The sequence below is a fragment of the Helicoverpa armigera genome, chromosome 23 (assembly GCF_030705265.1).
Source record: "Helicoverpa armigera isolate CAAS_96S chromosome 23, ASM3070526v1, whole genome shotgun sequence".
NCBI lineage: Eukaryota > Metazoa > Arthropoda > Insecta > Lepidoptera > Noctuidae > Helicoverpa > Helicoverpa armigera.
Genome location: NC_087142.1, coordinates 4,761,291 through 4,774,282, shown reverse-complemented (window position 1 = coordinate 4,774,282; position 12,992 = coordinate 4,761,291). Strand labels below are relative to the sequence as shown.

General features: G+C 36.5%; 2 protein-coding genes across 2 annotated transcripts in view; both read right to left on the bottom strand.

The window, feature by feature from the left end:
* Positions 1 to 10,123, bottom strand: part of Cic (capicua) — a 37,936-nt gene extending 27,813 nt beyond the window's left edge. The window contains exons 1-2 of the mRNA XM_064040938.1: positions 9,705 to 10,123; positions 928 to 1,068 (exon numbers count right to left, since the gene is read on the bottom strand). Coding sequence (XP_063897008.1) covers positions 928 to 1,023 — 96 coding nt within the window. The 5' untranslated portion in view covers positions 1,024 to 1,068; positions 9,705 to 10,123. The remainder of the gene's footprint in view (positions 1 to 927; positions 1,069 to 9,704) is intronic.
* A 1,715-nt stretch (positions 10,124 to 11,838) lies between these two features.
* LOC110379890 (dynein light chain Tctex-type) lies at positions 11,839 to 12,955 on the bottom strand. The gene is made up of 3 exons (XM_021339706.3): positions 12,792 to 12,955; positions 12,550 to 12,715; positions 11,839 to 12,376 (listed from the first exon to the last, which is right to left on the bottom strand). Exons 1-3 carry the CDS (start codon positions 12,825 to 12,827, stop codon positions 12,228 to 12,230), a joined length of 351 nt encoding a protein of 116 aa, XP_021195381.1. The 5' UTR covers positions 12,828 to 12,955; the 3' UTR covers positions 11,839 to 12,227.
* Positions 12,956 to 12,992: the final 37 nt, after the last annotated feature.

Here is a 12,992-nt window from a genome sequence, read left to right as displayed (position 1 = left end):
AACAAGGTAAGTAATAAAACACAAGTTAATTAATGTGTTAAAAAGTAATGTAGACTTATTAATGCTTATTACATGAATAATTAACGGCGCACATTGATATATCCGCCGCCATTCATGGCTAACAGAACAACGCCATGAAATCAATGGCGCGAGCGATAACTCTAATGGCCTTAATGGTATTCGTCATGAGTTTCGTATAGGTAATTCATAAGATATTCCTGTATTACGGAGCATTACAAGGTAATTTGTGTAAAATATCCGCATTAATAAGAACAATGAATTATAGAATATAAATAATACACATATATTATGATGTAGGTATAGCGTTATATGAAGTTTTAGTTATTTATTTTTTATAATAGTTAGATTAGAACCTCGATGGTGTGACATTAGACAATTAATTAATAACCAGCTTATGCTCGTCGTTTAAAATAAAATTCGAGGTGGCTTGAAGACAGGTTATTCTACAGATCACTTGAGATGACGATAATCCATAAAAACTAGTTAATAAGGACTCAATAGTTTACCGGCACAAAAGCATCATATTCATGTGAACTTTTTACTAACGAGGATTTACACTCAATTAAAAAAAAAACTCAATTGTTCTTAACAGAGATCTAGAACATTCTAGGTGGAACAGTTTTAAAGCCTAACGAAGTGTCACTAGGCAAGGACATGCCATATAAGTTCTAACTAACTCTATTGAGTAAGTAGAACAAAGTATGGAGCAAGCTCAGGCCTGGAAATCCTATAGTTATCCAAACAAGCAGACGGTTCGCCTTATGGTAAGCGACTACCGCAACACGAGTCGCTAGTGCGTTGTCAGCCTTTTAAAATTAGGTCTTTTCTTGAAGGTTTGAAGGTCGCATTGGCTTGAAAACGCCACACAGTTTTTAAAAAGTATTCCAAAATTCGTAGTTTAGTTACCTGATCATCAATATCAGCGTAAGAGTGCGTCCGTACGTGTGGAGCGGTGGCGGAGGCCTGCGAATGCGGGACTGCGCCCGCGTGCGCTCGCTGCATCACCGCCTCCCGCTACCACTGGTCACTCATCGCGCGGGTAACCGCCTGCAAACAGAAATGTACCTTAGTCTTGTTGTTTAGGAGTTATTTTCTTTTAACAAGATTGTAGTAGCTACGGAGGTGGAGAGAAGACTTAAGAAAAGATGGATGGATTGCCTGAAAGATGACATGAATAAGAAAGGAGTGAGTGTCAGTATTACGAGTGACAGGGGAGAATGGAAGCGAATGGAAGCGGAAGACATATTGCGCCGACCCCAAATAAAATTGGGAACAGGGCAGGACGAAGAAGTAGTAGCTACAGGGTGGATAAACAAAGTCAAAAAGTTAAGTTCAAAAATTCTATTAAAGAAGATACGGCAAAAAACTCAATGAAATAATCTGTACTGGAGAATGAGGTTTTTACAGCACCGATCTTATTATTATTACGCGTCTTATGATGATTCATCATCCTCTAACAAGCATGTAAGCCTTTGTAGCCTTTTGTAACAGGTTGGTAGCACAAACCAACCACGCGGTCCGTATTACAGTTGACTCAAGACTTACTTAAAATTACATCAACCAATTAAATTGATTCAAAACAACTATTTTTATCTTTCTGCAAAGTATGTTATAACTACGAAATAGTACATGATAGTAAATCTATCCTGGGTGGCTAGGAAATAATTCCGATAATCGTATTTGTCATTACAAACGATAATACCTACAATTATCAGATACATGCCGATAGAAGATAGCAAAACAATGTTTTGTAGTAAAAAACTTCAATTACATTTTTTTTTTAATTTTTAGGTATACAAAGCAGCACTACTATCTACGGCTTTAGTTGGAACCATCATTTAGTATAAAGCAACCCAGACTGCATCAGATTTGGTTCAGGATATTCTTATATCCAGACTACAGATTTGTACTGTTCTTCGCTTAAAAATTTAATCCTAAAAAATGTGTGTCTGTGTCAACTTTCTCTTCCTTTCTTGCCGTAACCTTGATTATCGTAAAGTCCTTGAGTACTTTAAAATGCATCTTGAAATAAAGTGGAGTATGTCACTTTATTCAATCAACGTAATCACGTTATTTGATAATCTAGTTAAGTGCTGATTGTACGAGGAAATCAGGAGTACGTACCAACAGTACGGGATTACTATCAACATTTACAGTAACATTTTTATACATACCATCCTGAAATACAACTAGAGCAACACTGCAGAGGAATTGCGAAAAAGTACTAAAAAACGCAATACTTTTGCCACCGTCCAAATAAACTTTGAATAAAATTATAACGTTGGGAAGCTGACCTACATCGCTGGGAACATTAGTCCGTTGATCTATTTAAAACTGAACGAAACAGGTATTGTATCTGAATATTAAGTTTTAGGACTCATACTATATCTTCGTTCACCCAATCCATTCACAACGCGTTGCTTTACCCAAGAGCCTGGACATTGCAAAAGAACGCACGCATATTACGCGTACTTACATCATAAAACAGACCAAGAAGTCTACATCCACAGTGCGTGGACCTATTAAATTTTGACAAGGATGGCATTTACAAACGCCAGAAGTATTGACTGTTTATGTGAAGATTATTTCCATATTTCAGTCTCAAGTCAGTGGTTACGTGATAACCATATGAAAACCCTAATTAAATTAACTACCAGCAGCAGCTGATAAACAATTACATAAATGTGCAAGAAAAACACGAGCCACGTGTCTATCACACATGTCTCACGTTAATTTGCAGTTATTAGTTCTCAACGATAGTAAAATTATAGTAACGACTAGGTTCTCCCTATAATATTGTGGAATACAATTGAAGTGTTGATTTGAAGTCACCTGTCGTGGAAGTACGTCACTAAATACCAGCATCAGAAGACTTTAAAACTGCACGATATATTGTTATGAAGAGGAGCACATTATACTTAGTGCCGCATGACGTTAATGCCTGCTGTATCAGTTAATGTATTCGTTACCCGTCTCTAGTGGTCAGCTCCACGCTCCACAGTGAGCACTGTATCTCGATATCTAGGGTTGTAGCCGTCCTGGTTTCTCAGAACTTGTCCTACTTTCAGATATCCGGTGCGGATATCAGTAACAGTTCTGGATTCGTCAAGTAGTTGCTCCTCGCTGCACTCGTTAGATTATGAATAGTAACAGGACTATAATGTACTCGTAATGTCCACTCATTCTTATTGTATTGTTAGTGAAAACAAACAATGATCAGTCTTTATTATTGCTATAGTGCTCTATCTAGCATGACAACCCTAATGATCAAATCAGTATGACCTTATTGAAGCACGATACGTGAACGTAAAAAGCCTAAGATACGAGTTTACACTCATGACAATAATATTAATATCCTGCGTAGAGATAAACGCCTTTAGACGAAAATATACTTTGTCACATTAACAATAGAGAGTGTTACAGTGTGCAGGATTTCGATAAACTGAATCACAGTAAGTGAGTCATAAAACCTGCCAGTCCGTGTATTTAAGCTAGTCGGAATGAAGTGCCCCATCGTAATCTCACGATGAGAGTAATTTAGTTGCGATTCGACCGGCTCCGTCCTAATTTTGCAAGCATCCGAGTTTTCCACTTGGTTTTATTTTTAATCTAATTCCTAAAGTGGAACCTGCTCTCTGGTCTGACAGTTTAACTTGGACTACGAAATGGTTTTAAAAAGCAAAGCTAAAATAGAAAATACAGAATGAAATAATCCTATGTGTGGATATGGGTTTCATTTTGTATAAATAACAAAGAAAATTTTACAAAAGAAGCGAAGTTTGTTGGTGCATTGCACAGTTATATTTGGTGAAGTCGTTACGGAGTGTGGTTTCATGGGGTCAAGATCCTGCTGAACCCACCCTCCAGTTCGACGGTAGATCTGTTGTCTGTTCAGTGAAGGTCCTAATCTCTCTAGTTGAAATAGTGTCAGTAAATACCTATAGCAGGAAAACAATGTAGATAGGAAAGGTCAGAGCAATAAAACAAACAAGATGCGGGTGCGGAATATCTGATTCTAAGCGTAATTATGCGACTGTACTCTATTATTATAACAATTTACGATGTCTCAGATGCCTGGCAGATACGACTGTTTAGTTTTTGGAACTAACGCCTAACAACAAAGAACTCGAACAGTCTCCTATAGAGACTATTACGAAATTTCAGAGGTGATGTTTTTTTTACTAATGCAACGCTTATATGTATAGGCCCTCAGTTTTCTGTTATAACCACTTGATAAGATAACCCAGCTACCATAAACCGTTCTGACAAAACGAAGGGCTCAATGTATAGTACTACTAATAACAAATGAATCATACATAATTTTATCTGTGTTAGATAAGTGAATCATTAAATAAAGTTGATTAAGCAAAACCCTAAGGGTCAATTCACACTGAAAGAGCAGCGGCCGGCAGCGGCCGGCAGCGGCCGTAATTGCAAGGGATTGAGCGTGAGCGCGGCGGGCCGCGCGGCGCCGCGCGGCGCCGCATCGCGCCGCGCTCTTACATTTTCCGTGCTCTTACGGCCGCTGCCGGCCGCTGCTCTTTCAGTGTGAATGGACCCTAATTGCCACGTGCCGTCAAACTTCCAGCCAGACACCAATTTATTATAGTACACCAAAACTTGTTATATAGCGAGATACTCGAGACAAAAAAATAAAGGAAACCGGTGATGAGTAATGGAATCAAAGACATAGAATACCTACTGACAATACTGCCGGTATTATGTTCTCTAGAAATGCTTTATTTAAACGTAGAAGTACCATGCAGTGAGATAAATCTACTTAGTACATTAGCATTTTTAATTGACGTGAGCTTATTTTTTTACCTTTTCCAGCAAATGCATTCGCAGCACTTCGCTATTTTAAGTAAATTCAAAATAGATTCAGCTCGGATCAATAACCCGGGGCTAGGAGGTCTCTCTTTTGTTTAATTTTTATACGCGGAACCGACTGACTGTATTCCGTCCAATATATATGAATGAAATAGGAATTTAATCTAAATTGGTATTTGCGGTACCTGAAAGATTGCAAAACTTGCTTACTGAAGTTTCAGAATCAGAATATAGTGTCCGAAATGATGATTTTATTTGTCAACAGAAAAAAAAGTTAAAAAAATACAATAGTGGGTGGAAGATTGATACAGTACGAGCTAATATTGACACCCATCTTAATCAATGTTAATGATACTTGATGACAAAAACCCATAGTTAGCAATTACAACCGAAAAACCCATGGAAGACAAAATTGGAGCCCATTTCATTGTGGTAGAGCAGTTAGCGTTCAAACAGAAATAGGCATTACGTCTTTTTTTATGCATAATGATTATCTCGCCTCAGGCTTCTAACGACCATTGCGTTGATACACCTACCTATATACAGTTAAACTTCGGACAGTATTGAACGGTTATGCTGTCAATATTATCCTCAGTGTTCGAAGGCTGTTTACTACGACTACTCCTACGTAAAAGTAGGTTTATATACAAAGGTAACGTAGTTTACTTACGGAGTCAAATAAAGATATCGTGCGTGTGCCTATGTGTAGTTGAATAAACATGAACAAATTTTGATATAGTTAGAAAAAAAAGAACTTTAATAATAAAAAATGAAAAAAACTAAAACTTATTTTCTGATCGATAATGATAGTTTTTTAGTCTCAACTGAAAATCATCATTAGCCTTTTTTTACTGGATATAATGGGTATTTATTAGGCCTCTAACTTAAGCCCATCCATATAATATGTTTGTCAATAAAATCACGTTTCAATATCGTATATTTTTTATCTAGTATCATACATCAGCTCAGAATATAAATTGCCTATTATAAGCCTCCTAGCTAACTGGTACAGTCCCCAGCAAAAATATGTCGACGTTTTAATACAAAACACGAGCTGGGGCTTTACTTTTTAATAGCCATATGTTAAAGAAGCCATTTTTTAAGATTAGATTATTTGGAAATAAATTATTCAAATATTCTAGGTATGAAAACCAGACACAGAGAAAAAAAATTAACGATGTAGGCACGTTCTCCTTTAAAAAAATACTATTTTAAGGCTTAATTCATAGAGATAAATTATGCCATTAGGTATTAAAGTTTTTTTTTGTGTTAATTTGTTAAAGTTTTGTGCGATACTTATGTCCACATGTTGTAGATTTTATTCCTCTGAGGATTTTGTTAATGCTATTACTATAGTTTTGACATTTGAAAGCTGTTTTCTAAATTTCTCATGTGGGGAAGGCTTAACAATTCTTCGTCTTCCATAATTCTGTATGATGGCATCTCACTAGAAACATACTTTCCAGCCATATTCTCTTCCATCCATCGTTTTGGTTATTCTTTTCCTCTATATCCATCCATATTCATGCTGAACACAATTAAAACTAATTTGAACGTACTATGTTGGACAATGGGCGATTCCGGTCCAAATGTCCACCACGAACGAGACCTATATGGCTAGATAGCCCGTTAAATATAGAACATTTTTTGTTATGAAAGTAAAAAAAAATATAATGCCAGAAAAAAGTTATAGCAAAATCAAAAAACTCATTGCATAGATTTTATCAATTTCATTTTTTCGATTACTTTTCATGATGTTCGATTTTCGTACTTTCTGACAAAATAGAATTGTTCATTATTAGAGAGAAGACACCGCCAGTTACATCGAACTTTCTTAGATCCAGGCACCGCTGAGTATCTTCAAGCACTTCTGGCGCCTCAATTGGTTAGTGATTCGTCATCCATCGGGCAAAAAAATATGGGCTGTTTATATGCAAATGTGTCTTACTCATCTTAGTTTTAGATAAAGTGCGGAAATAGAAGTGGAATAAAATAAAAAATAATAACAATAACATACAAAACTACCGAAAATTAAGAGCCCCCGCAGACCACAGACTTTTTATCGGCCGATAGTTTGGTCGGGATTTTAATCAGTACGCAGATGTAAGCAAGTGAGCACACTATGACGATTTGGTATCGGCCGATAGACAAGTTTGATGGGCTTCCCGATTCAATTCAAACTAAACTGTCGGCAAACTATCGACCGACCGTATAATCAGTATTGGCTCCCTGCCACACACGCACACATGACGTTTTTTTTTTAGTCGGCCGACTAAGCCAGTGATAGTTCAGTTCGCTCCGAGCTTTGACAGCGAATGGTCGGTCGCGCGTGTTTTGTAAAATGGCGTCGCCCAATTCTCAGTCACTTATTTCGGAATCTTCGATCGTAACTTTGATCGAGGAAGTCGAAAAACGCCCTGCACTTTATAAGAAAAACTTAAAAGAGTCATCATCCTCCGAGCCTTTTCCCAAACTATGTTGGGGTCGGCTTACAGTCTAACCGGATTCAGCTGAGTACCAGTGCTTTACAAGAAGCGACTGCCTATCTGACCTTCTCAACCCAGTTACCCGGGCAACCCGATACCCCTTGGTTAGACTGGTGTCAGACTTACTGGATTCTGACTACCCGTAACGACTGCCAAGGATGTTCAATGACAGCCTTACTTAAAAGAGTACTCTGTCGTAAATGTGAAGAAAAAACTGTGGAAGGAAGTCTGTGAAGCTGTTAATGATTGGAATGAGCTTTTTAATTTTCCTTCTCCGGTGTATGAGAGCAATAATAACATTTCTATGCAATGTTTTATTAATTTTCATTGTGCGGTGCGACCACTCTTTTCACCAGTTGGTTAGAAACTAGAAAATAGTCGGCAGACTGTTGGGATAGTTTGCGCTCTCATCACCGACTAAACTGTTTAGTTGGTTCGGTGTGCGTACTAGCAAGCCAACCCGACTAAACTATCGGCCGATAAAAAGTCTGTGGTCTGCGGGGGCTCTAAGAATACATTTTTGGCTATAACTTTTTTTTGGCATTGTTTTTTTTTTACTTTCTTAGTAAAAGTTACTCTAAATTAAGTGGACTATTTAATTATATAGGTCTCGTTCGTGGTGGACATTTGGACCAAACTTCATACATTCTTGCCCAATCTCCTTTGTAAAAAGGAGCTGCTGAATTTCAACCATAACATTCATTATAAAATATTAATCCTATGGACCAAAAACAATGGACTTGTATTAAAGGATATACAGGTACCCAACCAAGAGTTTATGGCCTCATTTTAGTCTATAGCAACTTGATATGTAACTGGAATTTTCAGACATGTTCAAACATGTTCGAGCCGTCCCAAGCCGGCGTAGCCTTGATCAATGGTTCTCAAATGTGTGTAATGAATATTCCTATTTATAACTGAGATAACACAAAAGATTATGTATTTGTGTACAAAATATAGCTATATTTATGAGTCATAGTACTGCCTAGCTATTATCTATGTGTCACTTTTATTCTCATTCTACTGATGAGAGCAAAATACATGTACTACATCATGTTTATTGCAATGTGTAGCTAATCTTGTTTCACAGGAGGTTTTATGTTAATAATATTTACCTATATAAGACTGAATTTATGGTAAAATAATAATGCTGGCTGGAGCCGCACTGTAGCACTCTAAATTTAAATTAATCTGACATTTCATTATGTTTATACTATAATACCTGTCCTTTACATTACCTTATTTAATATGTCTAGTAGTTGATTTAATTAAATAGGTATACATTTTAAAATATCCGGTTTCCTTTAATTTTTCTAAATAGACAATTTAAGATCTTTGTGTCACCTAGCCCATAAAAACAATTGACATTTGACAGATCTAAATATCACAAAATAGTAAGATTCTAATTTCAAATCAAACTTAATCATAAGAATAATAAACTGCATCACGTTGTGAAATGAACAGTTAATTGAAATGTTAGGTTAATCATTAGTAACAAAATCTATTATGAAAAAAAACAAACGCAGTAGAGGTTCTCTTTTTAAAATGTTACTAACTATTAATTTTAAAGATAGGTATGCTATGATATTTTACTTTAAAATCTGAAGTAATTTTACATTTATGTATATTGTGCTGTTACTTACATGAGTATTCTCACACACCTGTATAGATTATACATATAGGAAAGAAATAACTTTTCAATCACATTCTGCCACTATAAATGTTATTGTATCTTGTACTTCTTATTGACTGTTTGCCTGTGCTCACTGCAATACTAATGTCCTGTTATTTCTTAATCATAATAAAATTGAATGATCAAATTACTTATCACCAAGATGTTTACTATGTCATATCCATTCGAAAAGATAAAATTGGCCTTACAGATTGATAACAACATGTAAGGAACTGTAAAGATACGTCAGAAACAACAAAAAATGTGTTCACTCACAGGTTTGAGAGAAGTGGCCGTGATTAGCAACCGCACGATTAATAAAAACATTTGGTGGTGCAAGGCAGCTACTGCACTGGTGGAGTGTAATCAGCTGATAAGGACGATGTAAACGCGCCCGCTACCTACCTACATAGGCGTTCTGCACACGATCGGCGCATGCTTACAGATTTAACTGAAATCAATTAGCCCAACGGAACGTGTGTGCCGCGTACCTAGGCGGCAGTCGCGGCAGCTGCCGGCGCGTGCTCCTCGCGATGACTAACGAGACCTGCCACCACCACGGCTGCGCCACACGATGCACAAAATCGAATGCCATTACTTATTCACTGTTGCATGTTTATTGTCATGTGCGCCCTACATGCGCAGACATTATATTTAATTTCCTCTCTCGATACTACTTGATAAGCAATACTCACCGTCGCTTTCCATTGTCCACAACGCGACGCACAGTGTAAACAACCAAACCACATAATAAAACAAAATGGAAGTCCGACTCGCCCGCACCGAGATGAGAAATTTTATGAGCGCTCTCGAGTTGTAAAACGTCGTTACTATCCTATCGTAGTATTTTAGCAGCCCCCCTCCAGTTTATTATCTGCCGTCACCAGATTAGATGGCTCACGATCACAAAGCAATATGTGTAATTGTTCACCGAATACACTTTTAACAATAAACGAATAGTCAAATGTCGATTTACACTAAAATTAATGTCCACTTGAAAATAATAATCATTGAAGCGTTTGACGTCCCAAGACACAACACCCACATCAAAAAATTCTACATGGCGACTGGCCTGGCCCAGCTTTCAATATTTTCCACTCGAACATATCCCTGTTTCGCTCGTTCACCATTCATTTAATTATTTCTCAATACGAGTAAGAGAGACAGCGATATATAAATATTTCCTATGTATGAATAGAATCGGTGTTGTGAAGTGTCCCTCTCCCCGGCGATGGCCGAGCCGAGTTGAATGGACCCGAGAAGCGTTCAACCATTGGATCGATGACGGTCACGTGACACAAATATGTAGCGCTGTGCTTATGCGCGCCAACATTCAAACGCCCAAAATACAGCGTGCTTCATTTTCATTTGTCTATCTATTTTTATTTAATTCTAGGGGTTCCCCGCGATTCCACGAAAAAATTGTTCTTTGAAGCGCTCTAGATTATAGACATTTTTTATTCAAATCGGTTCAGTAGTTATGGTCTCAAAGAGCGACAGAGACACGGACAGAGTTACTTTCGCATTTATAAGCATCATAGCGTAATAAATCTGTGGTTCAAATGCATAATATGGACTTATACGAATGGTCTATCGTAAAAGTAGAGCGAGATATTTGCGAGTAGATAATTTTTATCCAAATCTCAGTATAATGTCCTGGTTACTAACTTTATACAATCACTCTCTTTAATTATCTATTCTGTACTTGAGTCTGTACTTAGAAATATTTTAACGGAGTCTATTTGCTAATCTCAGGATCTACTGGTCCGATTAAAAAACTAGGCTAAAACTAAGGCTATTAGCTTAGGTACTTTTTACCATAGAACTATATTAAAATTCCGTTATATCAATAAGGAATATACATAGATACATACCTATGTATTTTAATTGTTCATCCTAGTTTATTATTTTCTATGCCGAAAATAGATAAATTGGTACCTACCTAATAATATATGGATCTCTGTATATATAAATGTATATTTAACTACAGAATGGATTTTGATGAAACTTAGCGGGAATAACTTTTGCGTTAAGTATTTTTTATGTGTAGACTTAGACTTTAGACCAGTACTTCTCGGAACGTGGGTAGAAGTTAATAAAAGCTAAAATGATAAAATTGGGATAAGGGCAGGAGGATGATGATCAGTTAGTCATGCTGAACGGTAAACCGACGATTTGAAGAAGGCAGGCAGAGACGATATATTCGGACTGCAGAATGACGCTGATTAGGGGAGGCCTACGTTCAGCAGCTTACGGGAATAATCTGATAAGCGGTTGAAGCAACAGATCAGCTGGGAGACCATGTAAAATGTCTTCTACTTGTACTCCATTCAAAGTCAAGACATTGTTGAATCTGAAAGTAACTTTCTTTATCTTGCTGGTCTAGGTATTGTTACTTCTGCATATATCTCCTCTCATGGATAATTTACATATTTCATCATAATTTACAGTTGTTTTTAGTTAATTTATTTATTTTTAACAGAAGGAAACACTATGTAGGTACATCTCATTTTTATCACTGTGTTTTTAATGAAATATAGTGCAACTCTTGGGCTTCAATTCAGAAAAGAGACATGCGCATTGATCATCTTGTTTCTTCAAGGTGATTTCTGACTGACAAGACGCCGGAGTCCCAAAAGTTTTCAAATCTACTGTAGTCTACTGGGTGGTGGCCAGTTGTAAAATGTGTTGGTTTTTAATAGTTATCTGTCCACAATCCTTACTACATGATCAGATTGATTTAGTTGACGTTCAGCAAACAGTCAACTATATTTAATGTTTCCAAAAACTATTCTCATTTACTTTACTCACAAAAAATAAAAACACAACTCACTTTTTGATATACTTTATTGTGTACGAAAATATATCCTACTTACTTAAAATTAAGTAATGACTATAAAACAAGTCTGTTACAACTGAGAAAAAATAGATAAGTGTGCTTTAGAATGTTTTATTATAGAAGCAAATTATAATTTTTAACCCTACATTACCATCGTGAATCGTAAATAAAGATCTCCATATTTATTACTGCAAAACAGCAATATTTTTTTTGATAACTTAAAAATAATGTCTTAGTATTTATAAGAACTCTTTAGCTTACTATCAATTTACTCAAGTAATAATCATTATTTTAATTTTTTGCAGTTACATGTGTTACTGGTTGTCACTGTAGTTACGTGGAATTATTTTTTTAACATATTGAAGCGTTACATTATAAATTAGATGCCAAGGCCAAACACGGAGACAATACAGTACATAGTTTTGTTTTCCCAGCGCACGGTGCATGAGCCATCAGTGTTATTGTCCCAAAAACAAGAAGAAGCTGTGTGTAGACCTGCACCATTCTTTTGCATAATTGTGCATGTCACTGAAATGTTAAAACAACATTAATTAGAATAAAATATGCTTCAATTAGTGGCATCCAACAGGATAATTGTAGCTAAGATAACTGCATTAGCGCAGCGGCGCTACGCATCAGAGAGATGTACGTTTCAAACACCGGTGAACATGTAGGTAGGCACCTACCTACTTTCAACTTACCTATATATTTGTAAGGTTTTTGTAACTTGGTAAGTTGTCCCAAACAGGATTCTACAACAGCCGAAGTCCATTGATTAACTTTGTTATGCTGATAGGCGGTCCCTCCGATAGAATTTTCAATTGCTTCTTTAATAATTTTACTCACATCGTCCACAATGAATTGGTTCTGAAACACGTCATGTTGGTAAAAATATGAATCAATATTTACTTCCTACAGTTAATGAACGAGAGCCCGTGCTTACTTCTTCAGCTAAATCGTTGCATTCTTTGACTTCCATGATTTTTAACGAGACGCTTTACGGGTGTGAAGAGTTTTCTGGAATTCGTTTTATACAAAAACAACAAAATTTTTGACGCTACGGAAAGAAATCAACTCCCAAATTGACGTTTGTAATTTTTGCTTTAGGTTGGTAGTTCCTAAAAATGTCTATGAAAATAGAGAG

Coding starts and splice junctions, on each gene's coding strand:
- LOC110379890 (XM_021339706.3), bottom strand. CDS start 12,827: ATGGAAGTCAAAGAATGCAACGATTTAGCTGAAGAA. Junction 12,716..12,791: donor GCAACGATTTAGCTGAAGAA/GTAAGCACGGGC, acceptor GACGTGTTTCAG/AACCAATTCATTGTGGACGA. Junction 12,377..12,549: donor AAAACCTTACAAATATATAG/GTAAGTTGAAAG, acceptor TTAACATTTCAG/TGACATGCACAATTATGCAA.